At 49.3% G+C, this 21,007-nt stretch overlaps 1 protein-coding gene and 1 long non-coding RNA gene across 3 annotated transcripts; one reads left to right on the forward strand and one right to left on the reverse strand.

The window, feature by feature from the left end:
- The first annotated feature begins 1,479 nt into the window (after window positions 1-1,479).
- Window positions 1,480-15,013, forward strand: MSMO1 (methylsterol monooxygenase 1). 2 transcript variants are annotated; one of them, XM_025439343.3, is made up of 6 exons: window positions 1,480-1,587; window positions 6,304-6,589; window positions 10,018-10,166; window positions 11,436-11,562; window positions 12,280-12,434; window positions 13,995-15,013. In XM_025439343.3, the coding sequence occupies exons 2-6, from the start codon at window positions 6,335-6,337 to the stop codon at window positions 14,188-14,190; spliced, it is 882 nt and encodes a 293-aa protein (XP_025295128.1). In that variant the 5' UTR covers window positions 1,480-1,587; window positions 6,304-6,334; the 3' UTR covers window positions 14,191-15,013. The 2 variants fall into 2 exon arrangements, with proteins under 2 accessions (XP_025295128.1, XP_025295129.1); XM_025439344.3 differs by lacking the exon at window positions 1,480-1,587 and adding an exon at window positions 2,807-4,211.
- Window positions 12,299-13,525, reverse strand: LOC125752564 (uncharacterized). Its single transcript, XR_007402415.1, has 2 exons — window positions 13,360-13,525; window positions 12,299-12,845 (listed from the first exon to the last, which is right to left on the reverse strand). It is a non-coding gene; the product is annotated as an uncharacterized LOC125752564 (long non-coding RNA).
- Window positions 15,014-21,007: the final 5,994 nt, after the last annotated feature.

The following is a 21,007-nucleotide window of genomic DNA, read 5'->3' on the forward strand; positions in this document are numbered from 1 at the left end:
CTCAGGGGGACATGCTCAAGCAGAGGGAGCCCGAGCAGACGGTGATGGGTGGCGCAGGAGGTGGCGAGAGCTTCAGGGACAAGGCCAGGCTGAGCGGAGCCCTGACAGGAACAACACCTCCGCTACCCGAAACTACTGACTAGGAAGTGCCCTCGGCCACCCGGGAGCGCAGCGCCCTTCTGCTCTGACCTTAAATTCCTACATTCACCGCCTGGACACGAGGCTACTGCTGTTCCCCCGCAGACAAGTGTAGGAGGTGGACAAGGACTCAGTGAGGGCAGGGCCATGGGCAGATTCCGTGTGTCACATCCTCGGGGTCACCCGCACTCCGGACCTTCTGGTGCTCCCCGTCCCCCCCCCCCATCCCAGCCCCTGGGGAGTGTCCCGGTGCTCCCCGTCCCCCCCCATCCCAGCCCCTGGGGCAGTGTCCTGGTGCTCGCAGTCCCCCCCCCCCCCCCCACATCCCAGGCCCTGAGGAGTGTCCTGGTGCTCCCCATCCCCCCCATCCCAGCCCCTGGGGAGTGTCCCGGTGCTCCCCATCCCCCCATCCCAGCCCCTGGGGCAGTGTCCCGGTGCTCCCCGTCCCCCCATCCCAGCCCCTGGGGCAGTGTCCTGGTGCTCGCAGTCCCCCCCCACCCCCCCATCCCAGCCCCTGGGCAGTGTCCCGGTGCTCCCCGTCCCCCCATCCCAGCCCCTGAGGAGTGTCCTGGTGCTCCCCGTCTCCCCCCCATCCCAGCCCCTGGGCAGTGTCCCGGTGCTCCCCGTCCCCCCATCCCAGCCCCTGGGGCAGTGTCCTGGTGCTCCCCATCTCCCCCCCATCCCAGCCCCTGGGCAGTGTCCCGGTGCTCCCCGTCCCCCCCCCCCCCCCCCCCCCCGGGATCCCAGCCCCTGGGTGTGTTCTGCGCTCCTGCAGCCCGGGTAGGTCACGGCCTACCCGCCGTCGGGGCGCTGCCATCACCTCCCAAGCCCTCTCGAGCTCCAGGCCGCGGTCTGCACGGCGGGGTGAGAACGCCCGAGGACAGGGGATACACCGCGCGCATCCTCGGCGCGCATCCCGGTGCTGCAGGTGCATCGGGGTCCGGGGCAGCCGGGAACGACGTCGGGGTCGCGGCGAGGCCCTGGAGCCCCGGAGCCCCGGAGCCCCGGAGGTGCGCAAAGTGCATCCCCACGACGTCTCCCAGGTGGCGTCGCGGCTGCTGCCCAGGAGCGCGGGGTCCCGGCCGGGGGGCTCCAGGGACCGCGCCGGCCCGGCCGGAAGTTTCGGCGGCGCGCGGTTGCCCGGGCAACGCCCCGCCCCGCCCCGCCCCGCCCCGCCCCCGGGCCCGGCCCCGGCTGCGCGCCGCGGTCTCACTATCCTCACTCCATCCGCCCAGCCAATGGCTGCGGCCGCCGGGGCTGCGCTCACGCGGGTCACGCCAGACCGGCGAGCGCGGGGACCAATCGCAGCGCCGGGGGGGCGGGGCGGGAGCCCTGGGCAGCCAATGGCGGCCGCAGACGCCGGCCTCGCGCTCCTGGCCCCGCCCCCGGCGCGCAGAGGCACCTGGCGGCGGCCGAAGCCCGCGGCTCGCGTTCCCGCCGCTCGGCCAGGTGAGGCCCGGGACGGAGGCTGCGGGCCGGGGCGCCCGAGCTCGCCGGGCGGGGGGCGGCGCTGGGGCGCGCGGCTCGGCCTGCGGGAGCGTCGGGGCCTCGGGGCCGGCGGCGGGCGGGCGGAGGGCGTCTGGGGCGAGGCTCCTGCGGGGTGAATAGGAGTTGGGTCGGGCGGCGCGGCGGCCGGGGAGGGCCGGGCGGTGGCCTGGGACGCGCGCTCCGGCCGCGGGCAGTGGGGGTCGGGGGGGGCGGAGGCGGCCCCGCGCATCCCCGCGCATCCCGAGGCCGGGTCCGGGTCCCGGGCGGCGCCCCCTGGGGACGTGCTGCAGGACGCGGCCTGCCTGCCCTGCCTAGTGCCTCCTGGGGTCGCCCCGGTCCCGGGGGCAAGCTGAGCCGCTGGGCAGGCCCGGCGGAGGAGGGGCCCCGTGCACCCCGGGCTCCGCGGGATGGAGCAGGCGCCGGGCCTCGCGCGAGCCTGGGAGAAGGGAAGGGAGGGGTCCCTCCGCCCCGCGAGGCCTGCTAGTTGCTCCGGCTCGTGCGGCGGAGGTGGCCGCCTCCCCTTCCCTCCCCTCCCCTCCCCTCCCCGTGTGCGGCGGGCGGGCGGGTGCAGGCGTGAAGGCTGAGGGGGGCGGCAGGGACAGGGCCGACCCGGAACGTCGCCCTGCCAGGGCCTCAGCAGGTGATGGTGCAGTTGGGCAGGTTAGAGGTCAGAGAAGGTAGAGTCGGAGGGCTGCGGGGCAGGTGCAGGGCTCTGCGGGCGCGGAGGAGCCTGGCCGGCGAGCTGGCGGGTGGAGCCCCGGCCCATCAGAGCCTGAGCCTGGGAGGGGATGGGGGCAGCCCACCTTCAAACAGGAAGCGGGCCGGTCACTGGCTCCTCCGGGACAGAAGAAAGGCAGGTCCTGGGGATCCGGCCTCCATGCCAGGCCGTCCTTTCTCAAAAGCTGTAGCACGGACCTGCTCATCAGCCGGTGCTGTCTTCGTTCTCCTCTCCTGCTGGAGTCTTTGCATCTGATGGGCCCTCCACTCCCAACACTCCCTGTTCCTCCCCCCGCCCCCCATTGTAGGCCTTTCATCAGATCCCCCTTACGCTCCAGGTCTCAGCTTAGATGGCATCTTTCTTTTTATGTGTGCCTGTGTTTAAAGATTTTATTTATTTGTTCGTGAGAGGCAGAGACACAGGCAGGGGGAGAGGCAAGCTCCCTGCAGAAAGCCGGATGGGGGACTCGATCCCGGGACCCCAGGGTCACGCCCTGAGCTGAAGGCAGATGCTCAACGGCCGAGCCACCCAGGCATCCAGAGATGGCATCTTTCTTCAAGGACTTCCCTGGCCCTCTGTTCGGGCACTCTCAATTTCCAACCTGTTACTGTTCTTATCACCCAACTTTGTGATAGTCTAGTTCTTGCTGTGTGTTCCTCAGCAGAGTTTGTTTTGCAGTCAGGGGTGAGGGCGGCAGCTGGCACAAGAGCCGCACATAGTGAGTACCTGTGAGTCCCGAGAACCAAGGGAGGAGAGTATTTTAGGCTTCAGACGGGTCAGATCAACCCTAAAGAGTGTTGGATTTGGCAGCTAGGAGATCCTCGGTGGTCGTGTTAGTAAGAACAAACTCACTGCAGTGACAAAAAGAGGAAGCAGGTTGTAACAGCTGGAGAGTAAATGGGAAATGTGAAAATGAAGACCGCCTGAATAAATATCTTTAGGGAGCCTTGGGAAAGCTGTAGGAATTACTCCTTTCTTACTGTAATATTTATTGTGTTACTTTATTATTTCTGGATTATAGTAGAGCATAAGGGGTGAGTACACAGGCTCCTCCATTTAGTGTTTTTGTAAGTGGGGTTAGGAAAGTTGTTTATTCTTTCTAAACCTCAGTTTTTCATTTGTAAAATAGAGATAATAAAATTACCTACCTCATGAAGGTGCGGTAAGGATTAAAGTGGTTAATGTAGAGCGAGCATGCGGCAGGTAAAATTGTAAGATGTTTGAAGTGTACATTGTGGTGGTTTAATATATGTATACCTGATGAAACGATCCCCACCGTCTATTACTTCCTATTGTTTTCCTGTACATTTTGCAGATGATAAAACAGGCTCCGAGAGGTTGTATAACTTGCTGCAGGTCACACAGCTAGTAAGGGGTTGGTTCAGCAGTGAGCTCATGAAAAATGAGGATTAGAATGACTTTTACCTTGCAAGTTAGGAGATTGTGAGGGTGAGAGCAAGACAAAGGGAGGCTCTTTGTTGATTTCTTCCTAGAGAGAGGAGTTGGTTCAAAGAAAAAGAAGAGGGACAGGGGCTTGGGGAAGAAGGGACACAGGTTAGGAAAAGTTTTCACTAGAAATGAAGACTTGAGGATGTTTTTAAACTTGAGGGGATGGACTTCAGTAGAGGGAAAGACGAAAGATGAGAAAGGGTAAGTGATGGGCAAGTTCTCAGGTAAGGTAAGAACAGAAGACTAGTCCGGGTCCGGGAGCGTGAGTGGGAAATGCTGACGTTGGGACGGCACCTCCTGTAATGTGGCCTCCCTAGTAGAAGTCCGTTGAGGACGCGTAGGACCTAAAATATAAGGATGTGAACTGAAGTCCGAGACCCACGGAAGGCAGCTTCCTGCTATCCTCTGTGAGGAACGGGTAAGAGGTCGGTATGGGAAGTGGGCCATCTTAAGCACTGTTAAGAGTGCTTCTGAGCCTTAAAATTTTGTTTTCAAAGTAGTCCATCATAATTTGTAAATTAGGAACAACAGTGAACATTTTTAGGAAAGTGACATTGTTTATAAACTTTTCTGATCTGGTGACCTGTCGTGCTTATTTATTATGTAGGTAAAGCATACTCATGACAAAATTATAATTGTAGGAAGGTATAAAATGCAAAGTACAGATTTTCTCCTCTCCTCCGTGACCGCCACCCCCCCACACACACACTGGATGCGCACATATGCAATGCACGCATCTTCTTCCCCTTGATCTCTTTTCCCTAAAGGTCATCACTCTAAAGTGTTCCTTACATACATGTCCTGTGTGTGTGTGTGTGTGTGTCTGTCTGTCTGTCCATAGGCATGAAAGTGCACAAATGTATAACCTTTTCACAAAAATACAAGAGGGGCACCTTGTTATGTGTATTATTGTGTAGCTTGCTCTTTGGTTTAACATCTTGCCTTGGACGTCTTTCTGTCCCAGAGCATATACAGTTTCCTGTTCTTTTTTTTTTTTTTTTTTTTTTTAAGATTTTATTTATTTATTCATGAGAGACCCAGAGAGAGAGAGAGGCAGAGACACAGGCAGAGGGAAAAGCAGGCTCCATGCAGGGAGCCCGATGTGGGACTCGATCCAGGGTCTCCAGGATCATGCCCTGGGCCAAAGGCAGACGCTCAACCGCCGAGCCACCCAGGCGTCCCAGTTTCCTGTTCTTTTAAGTGGCTGTGTAATCGTCTATGGAAGGACTTAGGGTTTATTTAACTCCTTTCTTGTTGGTGGACTTCTGTCTGTTGTTTTCTCCTGGTTTTTGCTGCTATGCAAAATATGCTTAGCATATGCTAAGCAATGTTTCCTTCAGTCTCAGGGTGCCTGAGTGAGAAAATTGCTGGGTCAAAGGGTATATTTATTTTGAATTGTGGCACATATTGTGAATTTTTCTTCAAAGGCCTGCTAATCCCTCCATCAACAGTGTATAATGATGCCTGTTTCTCCAAATTGTTGCCCTTAGCAATTCTAGGTCCCAAACACTGAAACTTTTAAAGATTTTTGTTTCAGGGTATATTTCTTTATTTGAGTCAAACTGAGCTGCTTATTTGTCTAGTGAACATTTGTATTATATTTCTTTTTCCATGAACCCCTTGGGAATGGTCTTTGTCATTTTTCTGTTGGATTTTTAGTCTTTTCCCAAAGCATACTTTGCAGCCTTTTGTCTTACGTGTTGGAAATATTTTTTCCAGTTTGTCATTTGATCTCTGACTTTATTTATAATTGTCTATTCCCCAATCAGAAGTATTTTTTTGTGTGTGTAGTCTTATTTGGCAAACTTTTATAGGGTTTTTTTTTGTTTTTTTTTTTTGGGGGGGGTTTTTGTTTGGTTTTGAGTGACACTGGAACTCCTCTATTGCTAATTTAAATTACAAGTTTTCCCATGTAGCCCACATCGAGAAGTCTCTTTAAAGATAGTCTGAAATTAAAAAAAAAAGATAGTCTGAAATTCTTTAACTGTTTAGATCCCTCTCTTGAAAGTTAACATGTGTCTTTTATTTTTTAGAGATATTTATTTATATATATATATATATAGGGAGAGAGCGCGGGTGTGAGAGAGAGCACGCACACTCAGGAGCCCACATGCCCTTGAAATGAGGGGAAGTAGTGGAGGGGAGAGTGCAGGAGAGGGACGGGGAGAGAATCTCAAACAGACTTTGCCCTGCGGGAAGAGGGCAGAGGCCAGGTTGGATCTCCTGACTTGAGCCAAAACCAAGAGGTTGGTGTTTAACTCACTGACCCACGCAGGTGCCCCAGCATGTGGCTTTTCAATCAGTGCCTACACATAACCATGGTGATGACATCACCTCCCGTAGACTTTTTTTTTAAATCGCATGTTTAGGACCCGAGAATTGGTACTTTAGTATTAGTTTTAAAAATTATCAGAAGATGAATTTTAAAAATTATTTTCTTCAAATTTTATTGTTTGGCTGGCTGGCTTGCTTGCTTATTTATTTATTTATTTATTTATTTGCTTTTACAGAATTCTAAGGCTTTCTGCAGAGATTTGAAAAATGGCAACAAATGAAAGTATCAGCATCTTTAGTTCAGCATCCTTGGCTGTGGAGTATGTAGATTCACTTTTACCTGAGAACCCTCTACAAGAACCATTTAAAAATGCTTGGAACTATATGTTGAATAATTATACAAAGTTCCAGATTGCAACATGGGGATCCTTGATAGTTCACGAAGTTCTTTATTTCTTGTTCTGTTTACCTGGATTTTTGTTTCAATTTATACCTTTCATGAAAAAGTACAAAATTCAAAAGGTGAGTGTGATGGACTTGGAGTGGAATATTACCATTCATCTTGAATATTTTAAAAGTAAATATAACTTCGTTTTGAGAGAACCTACATTAAGGCTGTTCAGTAGAAATACAAAGAAGGATCGTTTTCTTATAAAATACATAAAAAGATATAAAGAAATAGGGAAATTAATTTTAATATTATGTTTTATTTAACACAATAAATCAAAACTATTATCATTTCAACAAGTAATCAGAATTTAGAAGTACCTATTGAAATACTTCATGTTCATATTCTCACAATGTCTCTGAAATCGGGTGTAACTCTAAGCAGCCAATGGGGGGGGGTGGGGAAGAAATCGAGTGTGTATTTTACATTAATTTTAGCCCGTCTCAATTTAGACTAGCCATATTTAAAGTGTTCAGTAGCCACATATTTCTAGTTCCTGCCACATTGGATAGTACAGCCCTAGATCATTATTGATAATATTTCAAGAATAATTTAACTTCGCTTTCAGTAGATGCAACATTTATCTAATATGGGTTTATAAGTTTCAGTCTTTAAACCAGCTGGAAAGAGAAGTTAGAGATTTGTAGGTAATTGGCAACTCATTCCAACCCCTGATGTCTCAGCCACTTAAGTGTATGTTTAATATTGTAAGATCTTGATCAGGGCTATTGAAAGTCATGTTTTTTTACTTAAATATATACTGGGGGTCCTGCAGGATTCATGTTATCCCAAATGAGGAAGCCCTGATGCTCTGAGGTTCTAGGTATTTGCTTCGGTGCACTAAATTCCCCAAGATTGCCTCTGTGCGTGACAACGTGTTGAGATAGACACAGTGGCTCTTCTCATCTTAGGCCCGGGGCAAGTGGTGAGCTCTGCCCGTGTGTAGACTGGAGCTCGACGGGGTGCCTAGACCAGAATCTGGACTAGCTTACTGGAGACGATTTATCAGCGCTTGGCAAACTCTAAGGTGCTATAGTAGTGTCTAATAGTTGCTGTTTACTCTTCTAAAAAGTCACGCCAAACTCAGACTCAGAGGCGCATGGTCTTGGTAGAAAGTGGACACTTTGAGGGCATTCATCGGGCGGTTGGCCTCGTGCATGTCCTCTCCCGTCCGTCTGTTGGCCCGTTGCCTCTCCCAGTGAATCTCACATTGGGTGCTGACTCACGTGCTCTCATGGATTCTCTCTGGGGATAGTGCAGGGGTCAGGCCACTCGACTCTAAGCCAAAGGGGGTAGGAAATAAAAAGGGACGTGTCCAAAGAGGAGTATCCTGTCGCCCTAAATTAAGGACAGAAGTTCCAAAATGCTTTGTGTAACGGGGCCTGCTTTTAAAGGCAGAGTTCAGTTTGGATGTCTGAGTTCTCACGTGTGTTGGGGCAATTCTGGCTCCAGTGTGTCGCCCCTGCATTTGCTTATAGAGCTGATTCGTGGTGTGTCTGGCCAGGCCAGAGTGTCTTTGGCCTCCCGGCCTCTGCCATTCCCTCGCCGGTCAGAGGTGGTAACTTTTACAGAGCCAGGAAGACCTTTTTAAGTCAGGGTTTTTATGCATGACTTTCAGCTTTAGCAAAAGACAGTACACGTAGTTGTCTAGTTGGTCGCAGGTAGTTGTCTATCAACAGAAATAGAAAGCCTGGGTAGTGTGGTTTCACATTGCCTTGTCTTCTTTGAGTTTCACAACCCTTAAAATCCCTGCTTTGAGCTTTTTTGATACGAACATGAATTGTGATGGTAAATCAGTATGAGTGTTTCATTGTTCACTGTCTTCTAAACTAATTTGTGTAGACTTTAAACAGTAAAATATGTGGTTTTGTAGTTAGAATTGATTAATTTCTGTGTTAATTTCTACAGCTAAATGGGTATCAGAATCAAGCTATGATATTAGGTCTGCTAAGCACAGTTTCTAGGCAGAAATTGCCCAAGCTAGACTATTTTATCCTCAGTCACAGACTGGAGGTTTGAGTAGTGAGGTCAGATAATCTCAGAGAAGAGATAGCCAATGACAAATTATCTCGCCTAATCCCCTCTTTTACTGTTGAGGAGACTGAGTTGTGAGCATCACAGAGCTAGAAAACTAGTTAGTGAAGGCCCTGTGATTGGAGGCTTACTTATGCTCTAGATTGGTTATCAGTTGAATGCTTTTTCCTTGTTGGGGGGGGGTGGGAAACAACAAAAAAGAAAAGTTTAAAGTCCTAGACTTAAGTTAGTCTAGGAGACCTAGATTTGAGTTAGTCCTGGTTCTAATAACTACCTATTTGTGATCTGGACAAGGTAGTCGACCTCTGTGGGCTTCTGCTGATGAGCAGTAGTTTCCATACTTGGAATACTGTGGTCTAGTTAAGAGTTTCACCAGTAGTTGTCTGAATGTTTAAGTAAGGACATTTAAAACAAAGCAATAACTATTATTTATTATCACCATCTGTTTGTAAAACCAAAAGTACTTTTTCTTATCAAATTGCAGCCTTTTAAAGATTTTGTTTGAGAGCGAGCAAGCATGCATGCACACGTGAGAAGGGAAGAGCAGAGGGAGAGGGAGAAGCAGACTGAGCAGGGAGCCTAGTGGGGATCACCATGTGGGGCTGGATCCCAGGACCCCGGGATCATGACCTGAGCTAAAGGTGGACACTTAACCAACTCAACCACCTAGGCGCCCCTAACTGCAGCCCTTTATTTTATTATTATTTTTTTTGCAGCCCTTTAAATTGAATAAATTGAGTTATTTTTATATGGCTTGCTATGCAAGTTGATACCCCGATGAGGGGGTTTTGCACGTTTACTACGTTGATCTTACTTTTCTTGTTCTGACTTTCATCTCTGAATGTCGTTATCGGTGGGCAGTAGCTCTTCATTTTTGGGGAAACACTGGACACATTTCTGAAGTTCTTGCAGCTCAGAGAGTTTGTAATTCTGCTATCATATGTGAGCCAAAATATGCTTGCTTCTGGGAATGAGCACTGCAGAGCGGCTGGCAGCACCGATTTCCCTGTGTGACCAAGCCTTCCGGTGCTACGTGGACGGCTGCTGCAGCAGTCGGGAGAACTCCCCTGTCATCATGCTGTGCCACTTTTCCTCTCTGAAATTCCTGCGTGACAGAAGAGAATCATCCATGGGCAGCACGGACTGGACAGTTACTCTTTAGTGTTTCTTTGGTTTGTTTGCGACCATTACACCTGGGTTTGTGCTATATCAGTTTCTTCTCCTATTCAAACTAGTGATCATAGTTGTCAAGAGTCTAGAAGGGGAGGAGGCTGTGTTTCGTGGGCCTCAGTTACTGCAACATAGTAACCATAATACGGAATTCACATCATAAGATTAAATAACATAAAATTAAGGTCACTTAGAAACATTACAGAAATAGTCAGGAATTTACCTTAAGATTCAAGTCAAACACTTGATAGCAGAGGCTAATAATAAATATTGTGATTTTTTTTTTTTTTCTCCATAGGATAAACCAGAAACCTGGGAAAACCAATGGAAATGTTTTAAAGTACTTCTCTTTAATCACTTTTGTATCCAGCTTCCTTTGATCTGTGGAACTTATTATTTTACAGAGTATTTTAATATACCTTATGATTGGGAAAGAATGCCAAGATGGTATGTAGATAAATATTTGATTTCGATACCCAGTCTTGGTTTATGATCTAGTTGAAATATCCGTCATGTTTATCTTCCTTCTTCATTTGTTTATTCTAAACTTTAAAAGTAAATAAAATGTAGGAAAGTCAACTAGAGCAGAAACTTAAAAAATGTTCCCATTTTTCTTTCTACATATATATACATATATATATATATTTTTTTTTTTTAAGATTTATTTATTTATTCTTGAGAGACACTGAGAGAGAGAGGCAGAGACACAGGCAGAGGGAGAAGCAGGCTCCGTGCAGGGACCCCAGGATCACACCCTGGGCTAAATGAAGGTAGATGCTCAGCCACTGAGCCACCCGGGCTGCCCATTCTTTCTATGTTTTAATGTAATATTTTATTAGAAGTGATTTCTTACATCAGAAGTTTCAGTAGCATCCTTTATACGGTTTTATACAGATAAGCACACTTCTATCAAAACTGTATTACATTTTAAGTCTAAATGAGTAAAAAGAAGAGAGTAATGATGAGGTTTATAAGAATTGTATCTGTATAGACACAAGTGTAGATTACCTGAGCACTAGTAGTTGTGTTCAAATAATATTTGTATTCAGCTGTCTGCTCCTGACATAACCCAAATATAGCTAGACCAACATATAGGTTTATGCTTATTCTTTGTAATATATGTAATATAAAAGTTTTTGTGTATGTGTTCATTTGTATATAAAATATATCTTGCCCATTGCACCTCTGTCCCTCTCTCTCGTGGAAAAAAGTGATGATTTTACTATTGATAATCTCTGCTCAAGTCTTTCATCAAATTACTCTTTTCCTAGAAGTTTTGGATTTTGTTTCTTTTTTTTTTTTTTTTTTTTTTTTTTTTGGATTTTGTTTCTTAACTTCGATTTTAAACATGTGAAATTTTTTTCAGTTTTGTTTTTTCTAAGTTGGCTCCACTCCCAATGTGGGGCTCAAACTCATGACCCTTAGGTAAAGAGTTGCATGTCCACCTACTGAGCTATCCAGGTGCCCCATACATGTGAGTTTTTAAAAAACAAATTAGGATTGGAATAGTGGTCAATCTCTAACCCTTCTTGAGGTGGTATTATATAGCCACCTCGTACATAGCAATTTTGAGTTTAGTGATCAGTGTATCCAGTTAGGTCAAGCTGGTTAGTGGGTATTTGGTTTCATGTAATTCCTCAAGCAGTGATCCCAAGTAAAAGTTCAGATTGTTTAAGTAAACATTACTATACTTATTACAGTATTGTCATCTTAAAGGTATATGCTTTTGGCAAGATGCTTTGGCTGTGCGGTGATTGAGGACACCTGGCACTATTTCCTGCATAGGCTCTTGCATCACAAAAGAATATATAAATATATTCATAAAGTTCATCATGAGTTTCAGGTATGTTAGAATTATTTTTAATACTTTTTTTTATTAGAGGCTAAATGCTTTTTAAAAATCTTCTGAGATTGTAAAAAAAAAATGGTCAGTGATGTTTGTATGTCTTTCTTTCTGGCATGAACATGTTAACATAACACACACACACACGTACACATATAACATATAGCCAGTTCTATAAATCTTGAAGAAAAGTGCTATATGAAATAGTTCTGTCTCTCATCTTTGGGGCCAGTCCATTATCCTGCTGGTACGTGGCAGATTTATAAAACTATATGCATAAATAAGTTAGAATATATGTATTTATTATGGTTCTACAAACAAAATTAATAGATACACACACAGATTATTTTAAGGAACTGGCTTATGTGCGTGTGGGGCCTGGCAAGTCTGAAATGCATAGGGCAGACCACAGGCTGGACATTCAAGCAGGGTTTCTATACTGCACTGGAGAGAATTCTTTCTTCCTCATGAAACCTCGGTCTTGGCTTTTAAGGCCTTCAGCTGGTTGGATAAAGCCCACTTGCATTATGGAGGGTCATCTCCTTGACTCAAAGTCCACTGATTTAAATATTGGTCACATTTACAAAATACCTTCACAGCAGTGTCCAGACTGATGTCTGACCAACCAAACAGTTGGGCATCTAGCAAAATAGCCTAGCCAAGCTGACGCGTAAAGTTAACAGTCATAATATATTAAAGAATTTGTATCTATTTTAGGCTCCATTTGGAATGGAAGCTGAATATGCACATCCTTTGGAAACTCTGATTCTTGGAACTGGATTTTTCATTGGAATCATGCTTTTATGTGATCATGTCATTCTCCTTTGGGCATGGGTGACCATCCGTTTGATAGAAACTATTGATGTCCATAGGTGAGTTATGGTCTCTATCAGGTATATCAAAATATAAAATATCTTTGTTTCCATGGTCATAAGATGATCTTTATTTCTAAGCAGACTAATAGGACAGATTAATTTTGTTAATATCATAATCTTTGTAAGAGAGCAAAAGAGTTTTCAGTGTTGTGATCAGCATTTTTCCAGGGACTCATGAGGCTGAGCATCTGTGTGTGCTCATTGACCAACATATTTTTGTCTTCTTTGAATGACTCTCCTATATCCTTTGCCCATTTTTCTGTTAGGTTATATGTCTCATAACCTTTTGGTTCATGTTGGCTTTGTTTATTACATTTGTTTAAACATTTTCTCCCCATCTGTCATTGGCATTTTAACTCTCGTTGGTCCTTTGTAGTACTCGAGTTTTTCATTTCCATGTGGCAAAATCTGTCAGGCAAAAAAAAAACAAAAAAAAACAAAAAAAAAACTGTCAGGCATTCTCTTTCTGGGTTTTGGGTTTCATGTCTCACTTAGGCCTTCCTGAAACATTGTTCAAATGGAAATATTTTTGTGGTTTTTCTTAAAAATGTAGTCAAATACCATAATTTAGGACCAACACTTTTTTTTTTTTTTTTTAATGAACCCAAACCTAACTCTTACTTGAGAATACTGAAACACAGCCCTCACTGAGTATTCCTGGTTCATTCCCAACAGAGATGAAAACACTGCTTGTAACATGTGCATATTTCACGTGCTTCCTTCTTGTTGATGGGAAGCTATTTCGTGGTAAATTATTTCTTTTTGCTGCCTTTTAAAATGCCTAATACCCTAATTTCTCACTGTTTCACAATTATTATATATTCATTGCATTTCGACTTGGGACTTCATTGCTTTACCTGTGAAAGCAGAATATCAAATTCTAAGAATTATTTTTAAACCACAAAGGTAGCAAAATTAACACCTGCAGTCCTAGGCAGGGGATATTCTTCTGCAGGTAAGTTGTAAAAGCTGTCTACTTCTCTCATGTCCTTCCGCTGGTCCCTTCAGCTCCTGAGGAAAGAAGAGGGTGGGTGATTCAGAGCTGTAGAGTTACGGCTGTCAGCTTCTAGATTTGATATTGGAAATAAGGGAAGATCCTCTAAAAAGAGTTGCTACATAGTGATTCGCAGATTCAACCTTCTTGGTGCTTGATACTCGTTTCATTCAACCTTTTCCCAAAGGACATCATGGGCATACTGTTATGGCCATTACGAACTGTGGTGAGAAAGCTCCTCTAAAACGAAAAGAAAAATAATTCTTGAAATTCCGTATCTAAAGATTGATTACTGTAAACGCCCTCTGTTTCATCCCCAGTTGTATAATAATTAAGTTCTATAGATTTTTCAAGGTTTTTATTTTAATCTCTTAAAGTGATTTCTAGAATATGTACCATTCTTGTGTGAGTTTTTTGGCTTATGTAAACACGTCAGAAATAAAGGGACTTAGGTAAAGTGGAATGTTACTTGAATTCGTTAACAGGCATGTTGCTACCAATGGAATCGTCAGTTTTTTGAAGTCTATTCATTTCCTTAACAGTCTTCCTCATTTTCATTTCAGTGGCTATGACATTCCCCTGAACCCTTTAAATCTGATCCCTTTCTATGCTGGTTCTCGGCATCATGATTTCCACCACATGAACTTCATCGGAAACTATGCTTCCACATTTACATGGTGGGATAGAATTTTTGGAACAGACTCTCAATTTACTGCCTATAATGAAAAGATGAAGAAGATTGAGAAAAAGATGCAATAAATATCTCCTCTCCACCATCCTGAAAGCACACACCTCCCTGAATTGAAGCGAATAGCTAACCTTGCTTCTGCGGAGCAGAAATAAACCTGTGTCTTGGCTGCTAAGTGATACAAAGAACATTAACAACCTTTAATTATCTTCCTAGCGGGAACTTTTTCTACTTTACATAAAAGTTCTGTATGTGTAGAAATAAGTAAATCTATAACGAAGTATGATTTTCGTGAGGAGGTTGTAAAGGCCGTGTTGCTAACCTTACAGAAAGGTTCTAAGTAATGGAAGAAGTATCAGTCTGTCTTTCCCCCGTAACACCAGAGGCCTGAAGCTAAGATGGGTCTTTAAAATCTTGTAAATATAGTGGCCATTTCAGTATCTCTTAGCAGGGTGTTGGCCTCATATTGAACTTTAAACATTTTCTAGAATTTGCCTAAACATCCAAGTATCATGGGTCGAACCGTATGGATCGACAGTGAGAGTGAGGTGGCCAAATCCGGAATTGCCCGCCCCAAGAACTTCTTCTCTGGTCCTGAGCTGACTGGTTTGGGGTGATTCTCCTTCTTTGAGAAGCCCTTTCGGATGGCAACGTGCTACTGGTATCTATAAATTAAGGCGTTTCCGAATTGTCATAAATGGGATATTTTAGTCTAAAGGTTTTCGGGTTACTTGAATTTTTTAAAGAAAATTGAGCTTTATTTCTGCTATTTACCCTTTCATTTTTGTATATCAAGTTTTCATTATACTTAAAACTGTATCTTGAAACATTGTGAACTGACTTGCTGTATTTGCACTTTGAACAATTGAAATAAATGTGATTTTTTTTGTCTGATTATCTGGTTTCTGATTTTGAACATTAGTAGTGATTTTTTTTATAGATCTTATTATAAGGAAAAGCACAGAAGTCATTAAATCACGAAGTTTTGTAATAAAAGGAATAATTCTGCTTTTTAAAAAAGTGCCTCATTTGCCTAACTTTTTTGGCAGTTTCAACATGTATTTATCAGGCAGTGATTGTGGGGAATTCCGCTGAGAGCTCTTTTTTGTGGTTAGATGTGTGCTTGCTGTACAGATGGGAGAATACAGGAAGCTGGACTTGAGGACTGGTTGGCTCCAGGGTATCTGGATTCCAGCTCAAAGAGTTGATAATCCCAACCTAGGGTTCCGTAGTACCAGACTGTAATTTATAGTATGGAGCCATTTTCTCATTTCTTCTTCTTTTGAAAACACACAGTGAAGAGATGCAAATAAGGACCCAGAAAGTTAAACTGAGATTATTCTCTTTTGTTTTCTAAGATTTTATTTATTCATGAGAGAGAGGCAGAGGCCCAGGCAGAGGGAGAAGCAGGCTGCCTGCAGGGAGCCCGACGTGGGGCTGGATCCCGGGACCCCGGGTCACTCCCTGAGCCCGAGCCGAAGGCAGGCGCCCAGGCACGGAGTCCCCAGGGGCCCCTAAACACTATCCTGCTAGACCATGTTTTGTACCTTGACCTGATCCTATGACCCTTGCCCCCTCCTGTGGGTGCGGGTGCATCTGTGCGCTCCTCGGTGTCAGGGGCCCGGGGCTGTGCTGTTCCACCGCGAGGTCATCAGAACTTGTCGGCCTCCTCCCGTGCTTGGGCCGCAGACGCCGGAGTCCTGCAGAGGCGACTCCGCACCGGGCGGAGGGTGACCCCTACCGTTGGACATGGTGCTAAACCGCTTGCTCGCCCAATTCATTCTTTTTTTTTTTTTTTTTTTTTAAGATTTTATTTATTCCCGAGACACGGAATGGCAGAGACGACGCAGGCCGAGGGAGAAGCAGGACCCTGCAGGGAGCCCGAGGCGGCTCGACCCCGGACCCCACACGTCCCCGCCTAATCCATTCTGTCCACACTGGTTAGTTGACTGTGTCTCCTGCATTGTGCCGCGCGCTTGTGCTTTTTTTTTTCTTCTTAACATCACGTATTTCAGAGCCTGAGGGCGCAGGGCAGGAACGGAGAGCAGCAGGCGGCCTGGGGGACGGGGCCTGAGCCGGAGCAGGGAGGGCGCCTAACCCACCGCGCCCCCGCCCCCGCCCCCGCCCCCGCCGGCCCCTCGGCCACCAGCTTTAGAGAAAAAAAAGGAAAATCCAGGGCTCCCGGGGGGCTCAGCGGTTGAGCGGCGCCTTCAGCCCAGGCCGTGACCCGGGGTCCCGGGATCGAGTCCCGCGTCGGGCCCCCTGCATGGAGCCTGCTCCTCCCTCTGCCTGGGTCTCTCTCTCTCTCTCTCTCTCTCTGTGTCTCAGGAATAAATAAATAAAATCTTATAAAACAAAAAACAACCCAGCAGACGCCAGGATGCGCGGGGTGTGGGCCCGGCGCCCGCGGCCTCCCGCCCCCGCCCGCCCCCGCCCGCCCGCGGCTGCCGGGCCTGGAAGCTCCGGCCGTGTTGGGGGGGGCGGCCTGGTCCCACCTCAGGGCCCGCGGAGGCCGCGTGCTCGCCGCCCCGCCACGTGCAGCGCCCGCAGGAGCCTCGCGGCCGCGTCCTCGTCCTCGCGCGGCGGGCAGGAGGCGGCCCTCGGGGGAGGCCGCGGCGACATCGCGCCCCACGCGTCGGGGAGCCGCGGCCTGAGCGCCCCTAGAGCACCGGGCGCGCCTCCGACTCTGCGACCCGGTGACCCGGCCCGAGGGCGACCTCGGCTGGACGCGGCTCTGCCCCTCTGCCCGCCGGGAGCGGGTCCTGCGGGAGTGAGAGGCCAAGGTGGGGGGGGGGCAGGGCTCCCTGCGCGGCCCCCACCCGGGCCTCACCTGGGCCGAGACGCCGGAGTGGCCCCGGGGCCGGCGGATTCCGCACAGGCGGCGGGGTCGGGGCCACCTCAGGGCGCGGGGGGAGCTAAGGGGCGGGGGCACCTCAGGGCGCGGGGGTACCTCAGGGGCTGGGGGACCTTAGGGCACGGGGACACCTCAGGGTACGGGGGCACCTCAGGGGCTGGAGCACCTCAGGGGCTGGGACACCTCAGGGCGCGGGGGCACCTCAGGGGCTGGAGCACCTCAGGGGCTGGGACACCTCAGGGCGCGGGGGCACCTCAGGGGCTGGGAGACCTCAGGGCACGGGGACACCTCAGGGTACGGGGGCACCTCAGGGGCTGGAGCACCTCAGGGGCTGGGACACCTCAGGGCGCGGGGGTACCTCAGGGGCTGGAGCACCTCAGGGTCTGGGACACCTCAGGGCGCGGGGCACCTCAGGGGCTGGGGGACCTCAGGGCACGGGGGCACCTCAGGGTACGGGGGCACCTCAGGGGCTGGAGCACCTCAGGGGCTGGGACACCTCAGGGCGCGGGGGCACCTCAGGGGCTGGGGGACCTCAGGGCACGGGGGCACCTCAGGGGCTGGAGCACCTCAGGGGCTGGGACACCTCAGGGCGCGGGGGCACCTCAGGGGCTGGAGCACCTCAGGGGCTGGGGCACCTCAGGGCGCGGGGGCACCTCAGGGCGCGGGGCACCTCAGGGCACGGGGGCACCTCAGGGGCTGGGGGACCTCAGGGGCTGGGGCACCTCAGGGCGCGGGGGCACCTCAGGGGCTGGAGCACCTCAGGGGCTGGGGCACCTCAGGGCGCGGGGGCACCTCAGGGCGCGGGGCACCTCAGGGCACGGGGGCACCTCAGGGGCTGGGGGACCTCAGGGGCTGGGGCACCTCAGGGCGCGGGGGCACCTCAGGGGCTGGGGGACCTCAGGGCACGGGGACAGCTCAGGGGCTGGAGCACCTCAGGGCATGGGGGCACCTCAGGGGCTGGGGGACCTCAGGGCACGGGGGCACCTCAGGGTACGGGGGCACCTCAGGGGCTGGAGCACCTCAGGGCGCGGGGGCACCTCAGGGGCTGGAGGACCTCAGGGCACGGGGGCACCTCAGGGGCTGGAGCACCTCAGGGCATGGGGGCACCTCAGGGGCTGGGGGACCTCAGGGCACGGGGGCACCTCAGGGTACGGGGGCACCTCAGGGGCTGGAGCACCTCAGGGCGCGGGGGTACCTCAGGGGCTGGGGGACCCTAGGGCACGGGGACACCTCAGGGTACGGGGGCACCTCAGGGGCTGGAGCACCTCAGGGGCTGGGACACCTCAGGGCGCGGGGGCACCTCAGGGGCTGGAGCACCTCAGGGGCTGGGACACCTCAGGGCGCGGGGGCACCTCAGGGGCTGGGGGACCTCAGGGGCTGGGGCACCTCAGGGCATGGGGGCACCTCAGGGCGCGGGGCACCTCAGGGCACGGAGGCACCTCAGGGGCTGGGGGACCTCAGGGGCTGGGGCACCTCAGGGCGCGGGGCACCTCAGGGCACGGGGGCACCTCAGGGGCTGGGGGACCTCAGGGCATGGGGGCACCTCAGGGGCTGGGGCACCTCAGGGCGCGGGGGCACCTCAGGGGCTGGGGGAACCTCAGGGGCTGGGGGACCTCAGGGCGCGGGGCACCTTAGCCGCGCTGTTGCACCTCAGGGGCGGGGGCACTTTAGGGGCTCGGGGCACCTTAGGGGCGGGGAGGCGGACCGCAGGGGCGCGGGGGCACCTTAGCCGCGGCGCTGCTCCAACTGCCCCAAGGTCCCTAAGGGCCGGCCTAAGCCTCACCCCACCACCTCCACCTTCTTATTCCTCTAAGGTCTTTTTTTTTTTTTTTTTTTTTTAAGATTTTATGTATTTATTCCTGAGAGACCAGAGAGAGGCAGAGACCCAGGCAGGGGGAGAGCAGGCTCCCGGCGGGGAGCCCGTCGCGGGACTCGACCCCAGGACCCTGTGGTCACGCCCTGAGCCAAAGGCAGGCGCAAAACCGCTGAGCCCCCCGGGGATCCCCCTTTCTAAGATTTTAATGGTCGTTGTTGCCGTCGAGCCAACAGGCTCCGAGGCTCACGAAGGTGCGTCCGGGCGGCAGGTCGCCTTCTCACCTCCGTGCCACGTTTCCCGCGCGGCGCCCAGGCCGCAGTTGGCTGTGGTCCCACTCGCTCAGCTTTGCATCCGCCTCCCTTGCCTCTGGCCGCGCCGACAAGGCCAGGGAGCTCACTACCTACGCTTTCTTCTACGGATTTTACCGTTTCAGATCTTACGTTCACGCCTTTAATCTGTTTTTTATGTGTTAATTTCTTTAAGTCTTTACCTTTTGCCTATGGTATAAAATAGTGATCCAGCTTCACTCTTTCGCACGTGGCTGTCCACCTTTCCAATGACCCTCGTTGAAGACACTGTCCTTTCTCAGTTGTATGTTCGTGGCTCCTTTGTCATCTATTAACTGTCCGTGGATGCGTGGGTTCTCCATTCTGCTCCGTTGATCTGTGTCTGTTTTTCCGTCACTACCACAGTGTTTGGAGTACGACAGCTTTGCGTGGCTTGAAATCGGGGAGACTGGCGGGTCTAGCTTTGTTCTTCTTTCTCAAGATTGGTTTGGCTCTTGAGGATCCTTTGTAGTTCCACGCAAATTTTGGAATTTGTTCCCATTCTGTGAGGTCTGCCGTTGAAATTTTGGTAGATGCTGCGCCGAATCTGTAGACTGACTTAGGCAACGTGGACATTTAACAATACTGATTCTTCTAATCCCCATGCACAGAATGTCTTTCCATTTATTTGTATCTTTTTCAGTGTCTTTCGTCGGTGTCTTATAATTTTCTCCGCACAGGTCTTTCATACTTGACTACGATGTTAGCTCTAGGACTCTAATACGTGATCTTTATTATGTTGAGGTATATTCTCACTGTCTCCACTTTGCTGGGAGTTTTCATCATGAATGGGTGTTGACTTTGTCAAATGCTTTATCTGCATCTATTGAGACGATTATATTGTTTTTTTTTTAATTTTGTTTTATTTTGTTGATGTGATACATTACGTTGATTGATTTGCATCCTTGCATCCCTGGAATAAATCCCATTTGACTGTGGTATATAATCGTTCTAATGTACGGTTGGATTCAGTTTGCTGACATTTTGTCGAGGATTTTCTCAGGTGTATTCATCAGGTTTATTGGCCTGTAATTTTCTTTTTGTTGTTGTTGTATCCTTGTCTGGTTTTGGTATAAGGGTAATGCTGGCCATGTAAAATGCGTTTGTAAGCTTTCCCTTCTCTTTAATCTTTTTTGGAAGAGTTTGGGAAAGATGAGTATTAACTCTTCTTTAAATATTTGGTAAAATTCAACTGTGAAGCAATTTTTTTTTTTTCTGGATATGTCTCCCCAAGCAAGGGAAACGAAAGCAAAAATAAGCAAATGGGACGACAGCAAACTAAAAAGATTTTGTACAGTAAAGGAAGCCATCAACAAAAGGCAACCTAATGGTTGGGAGAAGATGTTCCCAGATGATAGCTCCAATGACTGGGTAACATTCAAATTATATAGAGAACTCAGGGATCCCTGGGTGGCTCAACGGTTTGGCACCTGCCTTCAGCCTGGGGCGTGATCCTGGAGACCCGGGATCGAGTCCCGCATCGGGCTCCCTGCATGGAGCCTGCTTCTCCCTCTGCCTGTGTCTCTGCCTCTCTCTCTCCGTGTGTGTCTCTCGTGGATAAATGAATAAAATCTTAAAAAAACACAAATTATTTTTTTATTTTTTTAAAAAAACACAAATTATATAGAGAACTCCTACAACTTAACGCCAAAAAACTAGTAGTCCAATTAAAAAATGGGCAGAGGACCTGAATAGACATCTTTCCAACGAAGACATACAGGTGGCCAATAGGCACATGGAGAGATGCTCAGCATCGCTAACTACCAGGCAAATGCAAATCAAAACTACCACAAGATATTGCCTCACATATGTCAGAATGGCTTTTATTAGAAAAAGAGGGGCACCTGGGTGGCTCCATTTGTTAAGCATCTGCCTCTTGATTTCAGTGCAGG

This window comes from Canis lupus, chromosome 15 (genome assembly GCF_003254725.2).
Source record: "Canis lupus dingo isolate Sandy chromosome 15, ASM325472v2, whole genome shotgun sequence".
Classification (NCBI taxonomy): Eukaryota; Metazoa; Chordata; class Mammalia; order Carnivora; family Canidae; genus Canis; species Canis lupus.